General features: G+C 51.7%; 1 protein-coding gene across 10 annotated transcripts in view; it reads right to left on the bottom strand.

Annotated features, from left to right (window-relative positions):
* CRTC1 (CREB regulated transcription coactivator 1) overlaps positions 1–21229 on the bottom strand; it is a 62430-nt gene that overhangs the window by 27283 nt on the left and 13918 nt on the right. For 7 of the 10 annotated variants that reach the window (XM_036311719.1, XM_036311722.1, XM_036311723.1 and 4 more), the window contains exons 2-3: positions 2151–2267; positions 929–976 (exon numbers count right to left, since the gene is read on the bottom strand). In XM_036311719.1, coding sequence (XP_036167612.1) covers positions 929–976; positions 2151–2267 — 165 coding nt within the window. The remainder of the gene's footprint in view (positions 1–928; positions 977–2150; positions 2268–21229) is intronic. The other 3 variants (XM_036311721.1, XM_036311729.1, XM_036311728.1) reach the window with 1 other exon arrangement.

Here is a 21229-nt window from a genome sequence, read left to right as displayed (position 1 = left end):
CAACTGAGACGCAGCCCCCAGCGCTCTCCACCACATCCTGGCAACACCATTAGCCAAGTGTAGGCACTTTTTGGAGCCCTAGCCCATGGCTTGGCAGGATAGGGCTTCTTCTAGCACCTGGGGCTGGCATGAGGTCCCCGGCCAGGCCCTACTCCCTCTCCCAGCTCCATGCCCCTGGGGCCCCCAGGAGCCTGCTCTCAGCCATCCCTAGCACTGTGGGGCTTCTTGCCATCTGACTGTGGTAAGACTGGCAACTTTAGCCAGCTCTGGACACAGCCTGTCCCCCTCCCCGGCCATCTGGTCCTTGGGCCTTCCTCTCTTCTCTGGGAAGTGGGGCAAAAAGTGGCTGAAATTCTGCTCTTCCCCATGTATCTAAACACCTCACTTGGCATTCAGGGCTGACTGCTCTCCAGTGTCCAGGGCCCCTCTCTCTCTCTGACCCAGCACAGACCTGCCAGCTTGGGAGATAGCAGGTACCCACTGTACTGGGTACAGTACTGGCCACGACTTGGGCTCAGCTGCAGAGGGAGGGAGCCTCACCCTCCAGCAGGGACACCAGAGGGCAGAGGCCATTCATCTCCTCTCAGAGATGCCTGGGGAGCAGAGGGGAAACTGAGATGGCTGAAGCATAGCCAGAGGCAGAGAAGCTCGGCCTGGCCGCAGCCCAGCTCACCAGGCCGAGTCTAGAATCTGTGCACACCTGTGTGCATGTGTCATGGGAACAAACATGCAGCGTTGGTGCACATGCTTGAATTCTTGGGTGGGATCTCTCCATGTGACCACACGAATTTCCCCAGACACGGGGGTGGGGGGTGGGGGGCGGTGCAGAGCAAATCAGTTTCCATTTGTCAGACAGGACACCTCCCACCAGGCCAGGAGGGCAGCCACACTGGGGACACCAATAGCCTCAGCCCAGGGGCTCATTTACCAGAAAGACAGGAGCCGCTGCCAGGGCATCCCCCAGAAATCCGCTGGGCTAGAATGCAAAGAACCAGATTCTGAGATGCTCCAGCCTCACCCTCAGCCCTAGGACCCAGCAGGCCCTGCACCCTTAGCCCTGCGGTCACAGTGATCCAGGCAGGGCCAGCTTGGGTGCCCAGAAGATGCTCCCCTCCAGGGAGGAGGGACAGGAAGACAGAGGAAGGGGGAGAGCCAGGGAGGAGGAAATACCCTGACAAAGAGGTCAGGTTTTGGTCAGCTAGACAGCCCTATGCATCTGTTCTCATGAGGCTGTTCAAGGAGGCCATACCCCAGGGGCCCAGAGGTGAGCAGGGCAGACCCAGAGTCAGTCTGGGGGACCCTGGCCAGTGGCCTACTGCATCCTGGCAGCATTATTATGGGAGGAGTAGGAGTTGGTGGATTACTCAGGTGGGAGCTGAGCTCCCTGAGGACCAGCCCAAGTTCCACCTGGCCTATCAGCATGTGGACAGATGTGATTGTTTCTGGGGCCCTGTCTCAGCAACGGGGTGAAAGTGTGACAGTCCACGGACCTGTCCCTGCAGAGCAGACACCATGCTGGAGTGGCCTGGCTCTCAGCCCTGGCTCCCTGGCCCACCTTGCTTCCACTTCCACCTGTAGACTAGGGTCAGGCATGGCCCCAGGGAAGAGGCTGGCACTGCGCCCAGGTGGTGAGTTTTATCTCTCGCTATTTATGATAAGGATGTGCATGGCGGCCTTGTGGCCTGCAGGAGCCATGCTGTATAGGTCTCTGCCAAGAAACATTTGTAGACAAGTGGGGTCAGGTCTCAGGGCCTCCTTCTGAGAACCTCTGGGCTTGAGGATTAGTGAGGCTGATGGAGCCAAGCCCCAGAGGCCCTAAGCGGTTCCCGCTGCTGCACAGACGGCCAACAGGTGTAGTGGCTGCCGAAACGCTCGCAGCCAGACTGAGGCCTCGCTGCAGGGTCTGCTGATGCTGACAGGGGACTGGCCAGGGGGGGATCTGGGCAAGGTCTGGCCAGGCCATCCCAGGGTCAGAAAAGGAGTAGGAGGGTGTGGGGTGGGAGGGATGCAGCAATAGTTTGCTGACACTGGCTGTCCAAAGCAGCCATCACACATACAAATTTGCCCAGAGTGGATGTGCCCCAGGTGGGAGCCCAGGGCAAGCTCCCACAGGAAGGCAGTGTGGGAAGATCGTGTGGGGGATTGCTCACCTGGAACGGTAAATCCACAGTGCCGCTCCCAATCTGGTTCACATTGGGCAGGGACCCGCCATAGTACTGGCCACGGCTTGGGCCCAGCTGCAGGTACTGGGACTTTTGGAGCTGGAGCTGTAAGAGAAACCGGCAGCTGCAGCGAGGGCTGGCGGGGCCATCCTCAGCACACCTTGCCTGGAAAGGACCCATGTGGTGGGGTCAGTAGCACCAATCACAGAGGGTGTAGGACCCATGACTCAGATTTTCAAAGAAGCCAGTGTCTCTCCACCCAAAAAGGCAGAATCAGAAACCCAAGGTGCCACAAGAGGTCCTCCCCAGGACTGTGTGAACCTCAGGGAGCTTTCTTTGCTGGCTGACGCGGCAGGTTTGTGAATGAGTAAGAGTATAGAGCAGGCCTGGAGCCTAGAGCCTGAGGAGGAGGCCTCTCACCCACCCGGGGGAGCCATTTCTCATCGTGGCCAAAGGCTTTGTTACTAGGCACAGGCCAGATGCTGCAAAATGATGCCTGGACAGACACAAGAGAAATCTTCTTTCCAATGGCCTGGATCAGAGGAGTCAGCTCAGAAGTGTAGCACTGACTTTCAAAGTGCAAGATGTGGCTCCTCCAGCAGCACACAAGACAAGCAGATCTGCCTGAGTTCAAGGGTCCTGCCCAAGGCCCCAGGCTCCTTCTGCCTGTTCGTCCCTCTGCCTCACCAGGACTGGGCCCAGTGGTTGGCTCTCATCTGGGCTGGCGGAATTCCTGCAGTCCTCTGCCCATCACTCAACTGGGGACTTTTCCCACTTCAGAACCAGGAGCCCGAGGTTCCCTGGCCAGCAATGGCTGCCTCGGACCTGGACAGGCAATCGCGTCTTCTCTCTCAAGCAGCTGATTCCACTTTTTGGGAACAAGATCAGATGCCCTGGCCCAGGCAGCACCACCTATAGTCCATCACACTGCTGTGGGAGGCAGTTATCATGAACAAGGGGTGGTTGGCTGGGCATGCAGGAAGGGGTGGTGTTGCTCTCCCAGCTGGGGCGGTTGCTAGGGTCAACTCTGTGTACACAACAAGGCCACTTGTGGTCCCTCACAAATAGCTCCTAGTGGCCTCCACCAGCTGGCCGCCCACACCACCCGCTCCCCAACTAGTGCCCAGCTTCCTGGGGGGGGGGGGGGGTGGTTAGACACTGGAGGGAAAGTGAAGCCTGGAAACTGGCCATCCACTCAGCAGAGCACCTAACTCAGGTAAACAGCTGCTTCCTGCAGGCCGTGTGGAACTGGGAGAGAGGCTGACCTTGCTCTATTCCTGCCCAGGTGGTTTGCAAGTCTGTGGGCCCAGTCCAGGGTCTGTCTTTGACATGAATACCCCAATGTGTCCCTCCCCACGGTTATGAGAAACAACACAGGCTAGAGGCCCCACTCATGCCTTGGCACAGGTAACCTCAGACCCGAGACCCACTCCATTCCCTCCTTGTGTTTGAGCCCTGCTTCCACCTCTTAAGAACCACCTCTGGGGCCACAGCCCCCTCCTGGCCCTCATTTACCCCCACCAGTTTCCTCATCTCAGCCCTGGGCCTTTTTGTTCCCCTTACCCACTCAGCACATGCAAGATGTCCTTCTCACCTGTCCCTGCCCAACACCCACTCCCCTGCAGAGAGCCCTGTGTAAATGGTGACTTCTCCAGCCTCCCTCAGTCCCACCTTGCTGAGAGGACCCCTACAGGTCTGTCAGCTTCTGTCAGTGCCTACACCGTGCTGGTCACAACTCCCCCAGCACAGGCAGCAGCATCCACTGGGCTGGGTAAAGTGGAGACCACAAGGGCACGGAGACCACAAGGCCAGTGGCTCTGGGAAGATGTGGTGTGATGGATGCGGCCACTTCTTTAGGGCCCTCCCCAGGCCTCAGTACCCCCACCCCTGCACCAACAGGCTGCAGTGACACCCCCACCTGTCAGCCTCTCCCAGGCTTCACTCTCCAGACAAGCCAGCCTTGATCAGGTAAATGGTGGGCCTTCTAATGAGATTAAGGGGAGTCAGTGTGCTGAAGGTTGAGCTCTGTCCTGCAAAGCCAGCGAGAAGTCGTGTGCTCTGGACAGGCCTGTTGGCCCCTCTCACCACAAAGGCTTCACAGGCTGGCCCTTTGCTTTCCCCGACCACCAGGCTCCACACCTGAGACGGCTGCTGCTGTGAGGCCTTTGCACTGGTGCTGCCTCCTCTATGAGGCTCTTCCCACTGGGCTAGCCCAACACTGAGCACCTCGCCCCCACAGGGTTACCTCCTCCACAAAACTACCTGACTGAGGTCTGTCTGATCCCATCAGATTGTCGGCCCCATAAGGACTCTGGCACAATGGAAGAGTCCAGCACACATGGGGAACAAGTAAAAATAAGGTGACATATGAGGACAGGAACAAGAGTTGGATACACTCAGGATCCCAGGCAGGAACCACATTTCTCCTGTGCCCACATGGGACCCTTAGCCCCAACCTCCAGGAAACTGAGGCTCAAGAAAGAAGAGATGGCTGTTCGAGTGCAGAGGCAGCATGTGCCCCAGTCCGGGGCCCAATCTGGGAACCGCCCATGAGAGGGAAGCAAAGAGCACACTTTGTCCCCTTGCCAGCTCAGGCACATGATGCTTCTGGGACGGAGCACTGACTGGGACCCGGGGGGATTTGCACACCCTGGCTCAAGCCACCTTTGGGAGTGTCCCTGGGAGGGAAAGACCGGAGCTTCACCAGGTTCTCCAAGTATTCCAGCAGCCATGGGGACACATGCAGAGAGCCCCCAAGAACTCCTAGTAGGATCTAATTTTGATTCTTATGGAGCCACGTGAGTTTTCTGGGGCCACCATTCTCTGACAGGTGTATTCACCCAGTTTGTCTGGCTGCATTCCTCCAAGTTCCTTCCCAGGTTCAGCTTGGGCAGCAGGTAGTGAGTTCCAGATGGTAGACAGCCCCTCCTGGGCTCCATTCCCCACACTGGGCCCTCCCCCTATACTGCTCAGTTGAGGTGACATGTGCATGGCTGACTATCTCACTGAGGCCATGGAAGACAGCACCAAACACCCTGGGCCTAGTTATTCCAGGGAGAGGAGGACTGAGGGTCACCAGCTCTGACATGTGACTCCCCAGTCTCCATCCTGTGGCTGCAAGAGATTGCAGTGACCACTCATGCCACGTGTCCATGGGTCATGCTGTCTCTCCCCAGGTCTCCCCTTACCCACTGTGTAAAGGATTGGAAACCTGGGCTCTGAGGGAGATGGCTGTACTAGCAGGTGCCCCAAAAGGAAGGCCCAAAATAGCTTTTCTTTTTTCACTAATCCTCATTGGAGGATATGTTTCTATTGATTTTAGAGAAAGAGAGAAAGGGAGAGAGAGAGAGAAACATCAATGTCAAAGAGAAGCATCGATCAGCTGCTTCCCATATGTGCCCAACCAAGGATTGAACCTGAAACCTAGGTATGTGCCCTGACTGGGAATTGAACCCACAACCTTTTGGTGTAGGGCAGTGGTCGACAAACTGCGGCTCACGAGCCACATGTGGCTCTTTGGCCCCTTGAGTGTGGCTCTTCCACAAAATACCGACTTCTGCACATGGGCCACGAACTTTCAATCGCACAGTACATGCGCGCCCGCACGTGGTATTTTGTGGAAGAGCCACACTCAAGGGGCCAAAGAGCTGCATGTGGTTCGCGAGCCGCAGTTTGCCGACCACTGGTGTAGGGGATGACGCTCCAACCAACGGAGCAACCTGGCCTGGGCTTTTCGCTCTTTTTTAAACTTTTTTTTTTTTTTAATCAAAACAAAGTTCCCATAACATATAACAAACCATTTTAACATATACAATTCAATGACATCTAGTACATTCACAATGTTATGCAACCATCACCTCTTTCTAGTTCCAGAACATTTCTGTCAACCCAAAGGGAAGCTGCATCCCCATTAGCAGTCACCTCCCATCTTCCTCCCCCTCAACAACCACTAAGCCACTTTCTGTCTCTATGGATTTTCCTGTTCTGCACCTTTCATACAGATGGAATCACACATTATGTGGCCTTTTGTGTCTGACTTCCTTCACTCAACACAATATTTTCTAGGTTTATCTCCATGTTGTAGCATGTGTCAGTGCTTCACTCCTTTTCATGGCTGAATAAAGTTCCACTGTGTGGATGAACCACACTGTGTTTGTCCTACATCTACTGAGGGACTCTTGAGCTGTTTCTACCTTTTGGCAACTGTGAATACGGTGCTCCTGTGGACACAGGTAGACAGTTTGAGTCCCTGTTCAAATCTCTAGGTATATATCCCTAGGAGTGGAATGGCTAGGTCATATGGTAACTCTGTAATTTATTTTTTGAGGAATAGCCATTCTGTTTTCCATAGTGGCTGTACCATTTTACATTCCCACCAATACTACATAAGGGTTCCAATTTCTCCACACCCTTGCCTATGCTTGTCCGTTTCTGTTGTTTTAACAGTAGTCATCCTGATGGGTATGACATATCTCATTGTGGGTTTGGTTTGCATTTCCCTGGCGACTAGTAATGCTGAGCACCTTTTCATGGCCTGTTGGTCATTTGTCTAACATCTTTGGAGAAATGTCTGTCAAGTCCTTTGCCCATTTTAAAATTGGGTTTCTCTTTTTTCGTGTTGTCATAAGAGTTCTTTATATTTCTGAATATTAATCCCTTATCAGCTATATGGTTTGTAAATATTTTCTCCCATTCTGTGAGTTCTTTTTACTTTCTTAATAGTCTCTGGATGCACAAAAGTTTTAAATGTTGATAGCGTCCAATTAACCTATTTTTCTTTTGTTGCTTGTGCTTTAGTGTCATATCCAAAAAGCTATCGCCAAATCCAAGGCCAGGAAGTTACACCTATGCTTCCTTCTAGATTTAGCTCCTATATTTGCTCCACTTCGAGACTTTGAGTTAATTCTTATTAACGTTGTTGCTGCCCTGGTCCTACATCACAGCCTACCCTCATGCCAACCAAGGGCTCCATGGTGAGGAGCCCAGCCAACCTCCAGAAGCATGCCAGGGACACTGGAGTTTTGAATCACACATCTGCTTAGTGAGGGAGGGAATAATGAATGAATGAGGGAATGAATGAAAGCATCACAGGCTTGTGGCCCAGCAAGGATTCCAGGCTGAGTCACCGCCCCCCCTCCACCCCCCAAGCTGAGTGAGATACTCCCCAGCTGCCTCCTTATTCGTTCCCAAAGTGTAAATACAGAACCAGATACACAAACACCGAGTGAGTCTCGGAATGCCTTTAATCAGGCTCTGTGGTTGCTGCCAAGTTCCTGGCCCCGGCTGAATCAGAGGGTCCACTGGGAGCACGTTTGTTTCCCTGTTGGTGCAGTTGTTGAGCACAGACCTTCCGGCTGGGATGTGTGAAGGGTCCCTCGGGGTCTGAGCTCAGCACAGCTGGATCATGTGGGCCTCTCTCCCAGAGAATGAGACCCCAGACCTGCCAGCCAGCTGGGAGCCCACCCTGAATGAGGCCTTGCTGCAGCCCTCAGCAGGGGAGACAGGACTTAATTTCCATTTTATAAGCAAGGAAACTGAGATACTGAGGGACAATAGGCTCTGAGGTTGCCCAGTGACAGGAGGGGCCTCAGTCACAATCCAGGCTCTTTTCCTAACAAACCCAACTTTCCGCAAGGCCCTTCCTTCTACCTCTAGGTCCTTGAACCCACTCCACTCTTTTCTAGAACTTTCCATGGAGCTCCTTCTCATCACCTGGATTTCAGCTCATACACCTCCTCAGGGAGTCTTCCCTGACCCCTACTTCCAAAACAACCCTCTATCATAGTCCAGACTGCTATAATAAAGTACCACAGACTAGGCAGCATAAACAACAGAAACTTATTTTTCATGGTTCTAGAGGTTTGGGAGCCCAAGACCAATATGCCGGCAGAGTGGGGTTCTGGTGAGGGCCCTCTTACTGGGTTGCAGGTGGCCACCTTCTCGCCATATCCTCACATGGTCTTTCCTTGGGTGTGTGTGAAAAAGACTCTCTCCTCTTCCTCTTCTCATTAGGGCACCAGTCATACCGGATCAGAACCCCACCCTTATGACCTCATTTCACCTTAATCTCTTCCTCAAAGGCCCCATCTCTACATATACTCATACTGGGGATTAGGGCTTCCACATGTGAATTCAGTCCATGACACCTGCTCTGGGATATGTTGCCTGCCTGTGTCTGCCAGTGGGCCAGTGGGCCCTGATGGCTGGAGTCCTGCTTGCCGGGCCTCCCTGGGTACCCTCTAGGACCAGTGCCCACCCCAGGAAGTGACTATCCACAGCTGAGAAGCTCAGAGTCACCCCACAGCCAGCCAGGACCAGGGACGCCTGGACTCTCCTAGCAGAAGCCTCTAGGCTGCAGAGTGGCCTGTGGGAAGGGGCCTTCTTGTGCCTGGCTCTAGATGCAGGAGTCAGTGAGGTAAGGGGGTGTGCTCCTCAGGTGCTGCTGAACAGCAGAGAGGAGCAAAATTTCCAGAATCAGTTCCCCAAACATAAAGTGACACACCTGCTCAATGGGGTCATGGGCTGGGAAATGGATGGGAGCACCTGAAGAGCATCACATGTGGCTGCAAGGCTGTGAGATGGACCTGGAACAGAGGGTGAATCAGCTCAGCCCCTGTGCTGGGCTGACTTGGAATCTCAGAATGTGACCTTGTTTGAAAATGGAGTTTTTGCAGATGTAATTAATTAAGACTCTTGAGACAAGATCATCTTGAATTTAGGGAAATCCCTAAATCCAACAATTAGTGTCCTTATAAGAAGAGAATAGAGACAGACAGGGATGGAAGCAGAAATCGAGGTGATATAACCACAAGCCAAGGAACCCCAAGGGTTCATGGCAGCCCGTAGAAACCAGGAGCAAGGCTTGGGACAGACTCTACTTCAGGGCCCCCAGAAGGATCCAATCCTGCCCATACCCTGATCTCAGACTTGTAGACTCTAGAACTATAAGGGAATAAATTTGTTATTTTAAGCCCCTGAAACTGGACAGTTGAGGAGAGCTGACAACAGGAACCTCAAGCTGACACTCCAGGATAAAGATTGAGCTAGCAAACCCTGGCTGGTGTGGCTCAGTTGGCTGGCGCATCATCCCGTACACCAAAAAGTGGCAGGTTCAATTTCCAGTCAGGGCACATACCCAGGTTGTGGGTTCGATCCCTGGTCAGGGTGTGTGCGGGATGCAACCAATCGATGTTTCTTACATCAATGTTTCTCTCTCTCCCCCTTCCTCTCTCTAAAAATTAGTAAAAAATATGCCCAACCGGTGTGGCTCAGTGGTGGAGCATCGACCCATGAACCAGGGGGTCATAGTTTGATTCTCAGTCAGGGCACATGCCCAGTTGTGGACTCAATCCCCTGTAGAGAGTGTGCAGGAGACAGCCAATGGATAATTCTCTCAGTCATTGATGTTTCTCTCCCTCTCTCCCTTCCTAGCTCTATCCTGGGAGCACTGGGCGGAGCAACAGAAATGTGGGGCCTTGCTGGGTACGTAGCTCAGCCTGGCTGCACACCTCCCTTTGGCTTGCATCTGGACACCATGCCACAGGGCTGGAGCATGATGCTGTGAGCAATGCAATTTGCCCCCACCTCCTCATCTCTGCCTTGTATAAGCCCTGGCTGATCTGAGACAGGTATGAGGGCCCTGAGTGAGAAGTGGGGGGCTGAGCTTTGCAGGGTCCACACACAGCTTGAAAGCAAAGCCCAGAGACACCAGCAGGGCCAACTGGAAGACCAAGCTACCTTCTGCCATCATCTGGTAGAAGCTGTGCTAGACAACTTTTTACATTTCAGCTATCTGCTACCCCTGGTTCCATGTCATCGTATCCTTAGGAGAGAAGGCTAACTGCCTGAATGGCACAAGATGACCAGCACATGCGCGCCAACCGCACCCCATCTGTCCGAGCACCTGGTTCCCACAGCACGGTTGAGTATGCTCACTGCTGGCCAGTATCCCTGAAGCAGGTGGCCAACCCCAGCACACAGCGCAACCCCATCTAAATAGCCAAGGGCACCCTGTTTCCTTGTGATCTCCAGAAGCTCTCCAGGCCTCCTCAGGGGCTACTGGCCCTGCACAGCAGGAGGCTCTGGGGAATCCACATGGCTGGATGCTTTCAGCCAGAGGAGCTTCCAAGAATGAGGCAAACAGAATTGAGTTAACTTCTAAAGATGATCAGGCTTAAAAAGGGAACTCAGAGCTGCTCATTTACACTGTGACTGCATTATCATGTATGTCACTTGGCTTCTGGAGCTCATAAGATCAGATCTCTGATATATACATGTATAAATTTTTTAAACGCTTTTATTGATTTCAGAGAGAGGAAGGGAGGGAGAGGGAGAGAGAGAAACATCAAGCAGCTGCCTCCTGCACATCCCCTACTAGAGGCTGAGCCCACAACCCAGGCATGTGCCCTGACCAGGAATCCAACTGGTGACCTTCCGGTGCATGGGAAGACGATCAACCAACTGAGCCACACCAGCCGGGCAGGTCTCTGACATTTTGTTTGTGTGTTCTTTTAAATATGATTTTAATGATTTCAGAGAGGAAGGGAGAGATAGAAACATCAACAATGAGAGAGAATCACTGATCGGCTGCCTCCTACACACCCCCACTGGGGATCAAGCCCCCAACCTGGGCATGTGCCCACACCGGGAATCAAACCTTTACCTCCTGTTTCATAGGTCAACGCTCAACCACTGAGCCACGCTGGCCAGGCTGTGTATGGTTTTTTGTTGTTATTCCTCACCTGAGGATATTTTTTCTATTGATTTTTAGAGTGGAAGGGTTGGGGAAAGAGGGAGAAAGAAACATCCATGTGAGAGAGACACATTTATTGGTTGCCTCCTGCACATGCCCCGACTGACCAAGGCCAGAGATCAAATCTGCAATCCAGGTACATGCCCTTGACCAGGAATCATACCTGTGATCCTTCATTGAGAGGACTGACACTCTAACCATTGACCAACACTGGCAAGGGAAGATCTCTGATATTTTTAAGACCAAATCCTTTGTATGCTATAGCTCACAATTAATTCTTTGCAGCTAATTAAGCCAAGGAAGCCTGGGAATAGAGTTTGGAATAAGGTTAATAAAGTCCCTTGCCTAGCTAAAAAAAGAGAGAGAGAGAGACAGACAGACAGACAGACAGGGGTCAGGGCAGTGTACACTTCCAACCCCTGGGCAGCCTCTCAGGTGGCAGGGCACTGGTGAGAGACACTTCTCCAGGAGCTGGGAGGAACCTGACCCTGGAGCCCCTCTCTGTTCATCTGCCACTTTTTAGCACTCTGTGTCCTGGGACTGCCAGAACAAATGACCACAAACCAGGGGACTTAAAACAACAAAATTTATTCTGTCACAGATCTGGAGGGTGTGGACAGGGATGGCTCCTTTTGGAGGCTCTGACAGAGAGTCTGTTCCAGGCCTCTCTCCTGGCTTCTGGTAACTGCAGGCAGTCCATGGCATTCCTAGGCTTATAGTCACACTAGTGGCCCAGTGCATGAATTCATGCACACTGAAAGAAAATTAATTAGAAGAAATATTTTAATATCACTATTCGCTCTTTCTCTATAATAGAATTGTCAACCAAATTCACAATCAACAATGACAGATGGAAACACAGGGGTGCGACTGGTGCCAGCGAGAGCTTTATATGTATCACACATGCACGAGTCAACTTAGCCTTTTATATAGAAAGAATAAACTTGCTTAATTAGACCTGCTTTCTGATTTAGCTAAACTTTTTCCAGTCCAGTGAAGCACCCCAACTTCTCTTTCAGGTAATTGTCAGCAATACAGCAGTAAATATCAACACGAAGCAGATTATTATTGTAGGTCACGCAGGGAGAACAAAGGGTAAAATATTTAACTGCAGCAGTGTTTGACTATGTTCTGGACAGTGAGAAAACCTGAAGTTATTTTCAAGGTCCACCATTTCTTACTTCTTTTCAGTCAGGTCAAGTTTATAAGCTTTCTAAATCTCTGTTTTCCAGCTAATGAAAAGAAAATAGGATTCCACCAAGTCTCCTATCTACCTACTCCAGGACTTCTGTGAAGATCAAATGAGATGAGGCATGGGAAAATGCTTCACAGACATTTGGTTATAGTGTAAAATGTTTGCACCTGGCTATAAAGCAAGTCAGGTTTCTGGGCTGAAGAAACTCCAAGGACGCTAGTTGCTAGGGAGAGGAAGCCAGGTGTTGCTATGTGACATGACATCATTACCCGGCACCCACAGCGACATATCCAGGCTAGCCATGGGGTCTTGGCAGTGTTGGTTGCGATTTGGTGGGCTGTTGCTCCAGGGTGGTGGCGGGGCCTGTGTCCCACTTGGGGAAAGCCAAGTGTTGCTTTGTTGTTCAGGTCCATGCTGCTGTTTCTCTGTAAATGGCAAGCGTGTGTCACAGCAGCTCCTGCGTTGAGCATCTGCCCCCTGGTGGTTAGTGCACGTCATAGAGACCAGCCAGACAGTAGGAAGGACACTTAGCATATTAGCCTTTTATATATATAGATTACTCTCATCTCCACCTGTCTTCACTTGGCCCTGTGTGTTTGTTTTGTCTTCTTATAAGGATACCAATCACTGGATTTAGGGCCCAACCTCCTGCAAGATGACCTCATGTTGACTTTATGACATAAATTTGGGGGAGGAGCACTCTTCAACCCATCACAGTCACCCAATCCTATGTCACCTCAAATCCCACACCAAGAACCATCATGGTGGCAACACCCCAGACTTCTTCTGCAGCCCTTAATGCTCCTAAGCCATGCTCTCCTCTCCCAAGCCTGTTTCCTCCACTGTCACTGGGGGCTGAGGGGTAAAGCCCAACTAGCACATGGACCTGCCCTGCACACGTCAACCTCAGCAAAAATGACTAGCACCCTAAGAGGCAGGTGGCCTGAAGTGTCCTCAGAACCATTTGGTAGTGTTCATTGGGAACGTGAACATGTTCCTGCCCTCTAGCCTGGTAATCCCATGTCTGGGAAGCTCTCCTGAGGGAAATGGCCAAAACGCAGATTTATGCGAAAAGATGTTCCTTTATCATGGTCAGTAGAACAAGAAGCTGGAACCACTGCAGGGTCAGCCCAGGGCAGGGCCTCAATTCCAGTAAGAATGAGAACATTGCCCGAGGAGTGGGAGGTGGATGGAGGGAAGTCGTCCCTGCTGCATTTTCTGAACCATCTCTAAAAAAGGTGGACCCAGGATAAGGCCAGCCTTCCCCCTTTCTAGGGATGTTCCCATGTTGGGGCTGGGCACTGGAATGTGCAGGGAACAGGGTGGCTAGCAGAAGAACTCTTTGGAACACAGAAAAGACCTTGGTGAACCACATTACTGGGGTGAGCAAGCCTCCTGAGATCAGGGCTGGGACCGGACACCCTGGTTTGTCCTCTCCCGAACAGAGACCGATATGAACCTGAAAATGGGCCAATAGGATCATCTGGACAGCAAGAGGTTCTATGAGGATGGGGATTTCCCTGGAGGCCATGAAGAGGGACCCCCAAGCTGGACAGAGCTGAGGAAGGAGAGGGAGGGCTTAAAGTGCATAGGCCCCACAGAGGTCAGAGGTCCAAGAGGAGGGGCCGGGGAGTGGAATCTCACATAGGGACAGGGGGTCACAGATATCTACCTAGCATGCTCAGGGGTGGGGAGGGGCACCCCCAGCTCTAGGTGGGCTCTGGGGAAAGGGAACAAGAGGGAAAGGACAGGTGTATCCATGTGTGTTGTGCATGGGGAGAGAAAACTCCAAAACTTATCATTTCTCTGCCTTGACTGAACACACCCTTTCAGGTGTACACACAGCTTTAGGGGCATGCAAGCACACATCTCTACTTGTGTCCAAGGGAAAGGACCCTTGGCAGTTTAATTTTATAGCTCATCACAAATGGGTAAGAAACCACCAGCTAGGATGCCATGCATGGGAAATAGAGAGACTGCCTCCAGCAAGGGGCCCCTCAGCCTAGACAGGGAGCCATATGCAGAACGCTGCTGCAGTGATGTGTCCTGGCCTCCCTCAGCCTGGCACCTTGAAAATGGCAGGCCAAATTTCTGACCAGGGCCTGACCCACCTGGGGACATGGGGTCCAGATGTGGCAAGGAGGCTGACCTTTCTCATACCAGGGTGTCAGCATTCACCAGCCTCCGGAACCCTGGGCGCCACAAGGTAATCTGCCAGCAACTGCCTCAGGCCAATGCCAAACAAATGGCTTTGACCAGAACACCCACAAGCTGACACCAGGCTTTGCTCAGGTTCTGTGTTGAAGCCATCTCCCACCAGCAGTTCCTTTAATGCTGCCCCCACCCCAGAATGGCAGGGGCCTGGAAAGATAAGACAAAAGTGAGATGCCCTCATTACCATGGGCCCAAAATAGCTTTTATGCTCCATTTTTTAGACATAGTTATATAACCTTGAAAGCCATTTCATGGTTGAGGAAGCAGGTTCCTGGGCCTGCCTGGCCCACCCTATGACCCCCAGGGACCTGAGCCCCCGAGACCCCACTAGGGCCCTGGGTGGCACCTGCTACAGGCCTGGGGATGAGGAAGGTGGGCCCTCAGGCTGTCTCGCTGCCCTCAGACCATATTCTCAGCCCAGTGAGATGGGCCCCACATAAACTGTCTGTAGTCAGTGGACACTTCCCTGGACAGGCCTCGCTGTGGATGAATTGTCCCAGCCCGGGGAAGAGAAAGCAAAAATAAGGGCCCAGAAGGTGAATAATACGGGCTTGGGGAGACAAGACCAATGATGGCATGGGTGGCTGGGCAGGTAGACAATGAGGGGAGAGAGACCACAAGGAGATCAGGGCAGAGAGCTGGCTGGGATGGGCTGGAGGAGGGCCTGAGTGCAGCATTGAAGAGCTGAAGGGCAGGCAGGGGAGCATCACAGACTCTCTGCGGGTCCCCCCCTTTTCCTTCGATCCCTTGTCGCTTTCCTGAGCAAGATTCAGCAGCTTGACCTCTAGGACACTGGTCCCACCCAGCCTGTGACCTCCTCTCCAACCTCCTCCCCAACCCCCTGCCAGAAGCCCTCTCTGCATGCTTCCAGAAGCTCCTTACTCTCCTTTTATTAAGTTCAACTAATGTCATGCTCCTGTTTCAAACACACCAGGAAGTTGGCAGTTCCTGAACAAGTTAAACAGAGTTACCACAGAATGCAGTAAGTCCACTCTTTAGTACAAACCCTATGAGTCGAAGACCTCAGTTTACACCAACACTTGCAAACCATGTTCACAGCAGCCAAAAAGGTGCAAATAATTCAAATGTCCATCAGTGGATGAAGGATAAACAATGTGGTCCATCTACACAATGGAATATTACTCAGCCATGAAAAGGAACAAAGCTTTGACACACACTACAGGATGATACTCAAGAGCCAAAAACAAAAGCCCACATGTTGTATGATTTCACTGATATGAAATGCCCAGAATAGGCAAATCCACAGAGACAGGAAGCAAAATAATGGTTGCTAGGGGCTAGGGGAGGGAAGATAGGGAGTGATTGATCATGGTGACAGGGCCTCCTTTGGGATTGAAGGGAATGTTCTGGAACTAGATAGAGGTGATGGTTCACTGCATTGCCTATGTACAAAATGCCACTGAAAGGTGTACTTTAAAATTATAAATTTATGTTTTGTGAATTTCATTAAATGAAAAAATGAAAAGCATCCCCAGGTTGTGGCCAAGGGCCAAGTACACGTCAGTGTGGAGGGAAGTGACAGTTGGGGCCCAGAGCACCCCTTCTCGAGTCTCCACCAGTGGAACAACAGTGTGGGTGAGGGACAGTCACCAAGGACAGTCCCTGTCCTCAGAGCAGTTTCCTCTAACGAGGAAGCCACTGTGGCCCCACAGGTGTACGCAGAAGAACATGAACTGCTGATCAGAGACCCTCAGCCACATGGCTTCTTGGCCATCGCACATCCCTTCTACAGACAACCCGCGATGGACAGACATGCCCGGCACCGGTTCCAGGAGTGGCACGGTCACTCATGTGCTGCAACCCAGAGGGCTTGAGGTCCATGGGCCCACGTCAGAGCCTGCAACCTGGCAGGTGGGAGTGTGGCAGTCACAGCTGTAGCCTTCCTGAGGCCTGAGAGCATGTCAAAAAATGCAAACTGTGGCCAACATAAAAAAATAAAATAAAATAAATTTTTTAGATTAACTTAAACGTCAGAATTGCTGGATTCTCCTGTAACACTATAAGTGCCAAAAACTTGGGGCCTGAATTCCTGGCTGGTGATATTTTATCAGCCAGCGTAGGACCACGGCTCCCCTGCCTCCCAGGCATGGGCGTTGCATAAATCCCCTCACACCCCAAGCCTGAGCCCAGGCTCTGAGAGGGTCAGTACACCCTGAGGTCACCCAGCTGGCTGCAGACCTAGGGCCGCCAAGCCCAGCTTGTCCCTGCTGTTCTTTGCTCCAGCACGGCAGCTGCATGGCCTGACCCAAGGCCCAGAGGGAGGAAGCCCCAACCCCACCCCCAGAAGCAGACCAACTGGGATGGAAAGGTGCAGAGCTAGCAGGCTGCATGTGGGCCAAGAGAGGCCCAGAATGCAGGTCTCTCCCTGAGCCAAAACCCCGAAGAAATCCACTGCTGCCTGTCCAGTGTTTAACCATTAGAGGCCCCAGCTACAGTAGATGCCCCAATGCCAAGAGGCCTGTAAAGTCCTGGGGAGGGAACAGTGGCAAAATCAGAGGGGCCAGCAACCAGGCATGGAGAGCACAGGATTGCTCTAGAGCTGGAGGCTCCTGGGGAGCAGCCTACACTATACCCCCACCCAGTCTCTACAAGAGGGAACAGCTCAAAACAGCCCAGGAGCCCGGCCACTCACACTGGATCCTGTCTTTGCCCTTCAGTCCCAGAAAATCCTGTGTGTCTGGCCCAGCTGGCTGATCACATCCAGGGAGGGTCCACTGGGCACTGCCCAGGTCCAGCAGGACAGGAGGCCTGGGTAGGTACCTAGAGACACAGGGAGCTAGTTGACTGAGGGTGCTGGAAAGGAGGCAGCAGGGGAAGCCAGCAGGCCTGTGCTGGCTGGAACGAGCTCGGGCAGCTTATGTGCTCACCCACAGCATAAGTAGGTCCTGGTTCTCCAGGCAGAGTCGGGCATCAAATGAAGAAAAAAGAGAGAGGATTCCTGAGTGAGAGGTCATGTATAAAACAAGCAGGAAATGGGGGGTGGGGGAGGCCAGGCGGCCAAGGAGGTGACACTGAAGCTGGGAAAAGTACTCCAGGTGGGAGGCCCAGCAAGTGCAAAGGCCCTGGGGTCAGAGTGAGCATACTGGGGGAGGACCCGCAAGGAGGGGGACAAGAAGGCCAGGCCAGGCTGCCTACCTATTAGTAAGTGATGGGGGAAGACAAGGGCTCAGAGCCTCTTGGGACCTTATTCTGAATGTGATGAGAAGCCAATGGAAGAATTCAAGCCAGAGTGACCTGAGCCATCTTCCCTTGCAGGGTCCCTGGTGCTGAGAGGAGCTGGACAGAAGGGCCAGGTGGGGGAAGCAAAGAGCCCATCCATGGCAGATGGGCATAGGACTCCTGAACCCAGTGTATTCCAGGATGGGGCCCGATGTGACATGTGGAGAGCTGAGTTGTGGTACAGGCACAAGCACAACCACCCAGGGCAGATGTGACCTGGAGACTCTCCTGTCCCGGGAACTGTGTGCTCTCAGGTCACACACACCCATGGGTGCACTTACAGCTTCCCACTGAGTCCCAAGAGGGTGTCAACAAGTTCACTAGCTCACCCCAATTCTCACCCACACCTACATGTGGACATAGCCCCTGGCCAGACCCCAGACACATTCTGTCTGTCCCTTTCTCACCCCTATACAGGCATTTCCTCCCAGTTTCTTCCTCCTCCCCATCCGGTCTCTTCCTAGATCAGCCGCGGGCAAACCACGGCCCGCGGGCCGGATCCGGCCAGTTTGAAATGAATAAAACTAAAAAAAAAAAAAGACCGTACCCTTTTATGTAATGATGTTTACTTTGAATTTATATTAGTTCACACAAACACTCCATCCATGCTTTTGTTCCAGCCCTCCGGTCCAGTTTAAGAACCCATTGTGGCCCTCGAGTCAAAAAGTTTGCCCACCCCTGTCCTAGATGATTATGAAAGATGCAGCAGCTGTCCTAGGCTTCCTATCACCCACCTGTCCCTGCACCAGGGGTTGAGACCACCTACAAGCTTCCCACCACCACCTTCAGGAAGTCTAGCATACCTGCAGGAACACAAGGCCAAGACAGAGCTTTCTAGGATCCTGTCCCCTTAGGCACCACCTTTTCATGTGTATAGCCCCCATGCCAAGCCTCTGCAACTGCTCTGTCCTCCACCAGGTGCATCTTTTCCTGTCCCCTGGGCAAACATCACTCAGGGCATCACTGGGCTCAATGTGGCCCCTCATCATGTCCCACCAACACCCACTGCTCCAGAAATAGCTGCAGCCCCTGTACTTCCAAGTGCCATGAGACTCAAAGCAGGCACTGGTGTGTCATTGGGGGCACCTCTCCAGCCTGGCACCCATGGCGGCCCTTCAGAGGGGCCCCTCTTCCTCCTCAGCCCCCCCCCCCCCCCCGATTCCTCCCCTGGCCTTGGTCCTGGAGTTGAGCTTCCTCAATCACGGCTCTCGGTCCTTCTAGAGTCACTCTTCTAGGGAGGGCCCAAATGCCAAGTTACCCTCAGAACTCTCTGTGATATACTAGGACCATCCTCCATCCAGCAGCTCCCACCAGGCTCTCATTCTCTTAATCCTCCACCCCACAACCCTGCTCCTCTGGCCCTGGAGACAGTGCCATATCTTTCCTAAGTCACAGCCAGAAACCCAGGGGTAGTCCCATTCCTCCCTCGAGCATCCCCAGCATAGTTGGCCTCGTAGTCACCTGAGCCCCCCAGGTCCCAGGCCTCCTGCACCTGGTCTCCTCGTTCCCCTGATCAATCTTTTATCAAGTTCTTCCTACACTCAAAGCCAATCTAGATCTCCCTTTCCCTTTCCTCCCAGCCAGCTTCAGGATCACATCTAAGCTATCCAGCTTGGCTCTTGGGGGCCCGTAGCAATCTGGCTTCCATTCTCATTCTCTCCTTTCTAGCCACTTGCCCCCCACCCAGAGTCACCGTGCACCACATTCATGCCCCACCACAACCTCCCGCCAAACTCTGTGTCTTTATACCCACGGTTGGTTCCTCTCCTCCCAAAGATCCTTTCCCCCACCCGCTTCCTGTCCCACCCACCACAGAGCTCTCCCTCAGGCAGCCCTCCCGTAGCCTCCTCTCTCCTCTAAGTCAGTAGCTCCTCAGGGTGATCAATCAGCAAACACAACTTCCTCTGCAGACCAACAATGTGCAGGTCCAGTCCTCACCCACTGACATAGTTAACCCCAGTTATGTGTTTGCTCAGGGTCACAACTGGGAGGAGAAGAGCAGGACTTCATTCTGTTAAGATGGCAACAAGACCCAAAGCTATCTACAGTCAAGGCAATCCCTATCAAAATCCTAAAAATGTTTTATGCAGAAATAGAAAAACCCACCATAAAATTTATATGGGATCTCAAGAGACGTTGAATAGCCAAGACAATCTTTAAAAAGAAGAACAAAGTTGGAGAACTCACGCTTCCTGATTTCTAAACTTACTATAAAACTACAGGAGTCAAGACAGTGGGGTACTGGCATAAAGAAAGACATGTATAGCCAAAACCGGTTTGGCTCAGTGGATAGAGCGTTGGCCTGCGGACTGAAAGGTCCCAGGTTCGATTCCAGTCAAGGGCATGTACCTGGGTTGCGGGCACATCCCCAGTGGGGGATGTGCAGGAGGCGGCTGATCGATGTTTCTCTCTCATCGATGTTTCTGACTCTCTATCTCTCTCCCTTCCTCTCTGTCAAAAAAATCAATAAAATATATTAAAAAAAAAAAAGAAAGAAAGAAAGACATGTATAGACCAATGGAATAGAGAGCCCAGAAATAAACCTTTGTGTATATATGGTCAAATGATTTTTGACAAGGGTGCCAAGACCATTCAGTAGGGAAAGGAAGTATTTTCAACAAATGATGCTGGGAAAACTGGATAGCCACATGAAAAGACTAAAGTTGGACCAATACTTTATACCATATACAAAAATTAACTCAACATGGATCAAAGACTAAAGCTAAAACTATAAAACTATAACTAAAACTGTAAAAGCTAAAACTGTAAAACTCAAAACAGAGGAAAAGCTTCATAATGTGAGATTTGGCAATGACTTCTTGGCTATGACACCAAAAGCAGTCAGCAAAAGAAAAAATATGTAAACTGGAGTTTGTCAAAATTAAAAACATTTGCGTGTCAAAGTACACAATCAACAGAGTGAAAAGGCCCCATTCCCATGGAACGTGAGAAAATATTTGCAAGTCATATTATCTGATAAGGGGTTAATATACAGAATATATACAGAACTACTAAAACTCAACAATAAAAATAAATAACTGGATTGAAAAACGGGCAAAGGAGCCCTAGCCAGTGTTGCTCAGGGGGTAGGAGCATAGTACCATACACAGATAGGTCTCGGGTTCAACTCCTGGTCAGGGCACATAACCTAGATTTTTAAAAAATATATATTGTATTGATTTCAGAGAGGAAGGGAGAAGAGAGAGAGAAAAAAGCATCAATGAATAGAGAGAATCATTGATCGGCTGCCTCCTGAAATCCCCAGCTTGGGGATTGAGCCCGCAACCCAGGCATGTGCCCTCACCAGGAATCAAACATTTCATAGGTCAACGCTCAACCAATAAGCCATGCTGGCGGGGCCACATACTTAGATTTCAGGTTCAATCCCCAGCCCCAGTTGGGGCACGTGCTAGAGGCAACCGACCTATGTTTCTCTCTCACATCTCTCTCTCTTCCTGGCTCTCTAAAAATCAAAGAAAATGTTCTCAGGTAAGGATTTTAAAAAAAAGAAAATGGACAAAGGACTTCAAGGAATATTTCTGCAAACAAGATTTACAAACAGCCAATAAGCACATGAAAAGATGCTCAACATCACTCATCACCAGGTAAATGCAAATCAAAACCATTACCTACCACCTCTGGGCTGGCTAATTAAAAAAATAAAAT

This window comes from Myotis myotis, unplaced genomic scaffold, assembly GCF_014108235.1.
Source record: "Myotis myotis isolate mMyoMyo1 unplaced genomic scaffold, mMyoMyo1.p scaffold_m19_p_6, whole genome shotgun sequence".
NCBI classification, from domain to species: domain Eukaryota; kingdom Metazoa; phylum Chordata; class Mammalia; order Chiroptera; family Vespertilionidae; genus Myotis; species Myotis myotis.
This window is presented reverse-complemented; position numbering and strand designations above follow the sequence as displayed.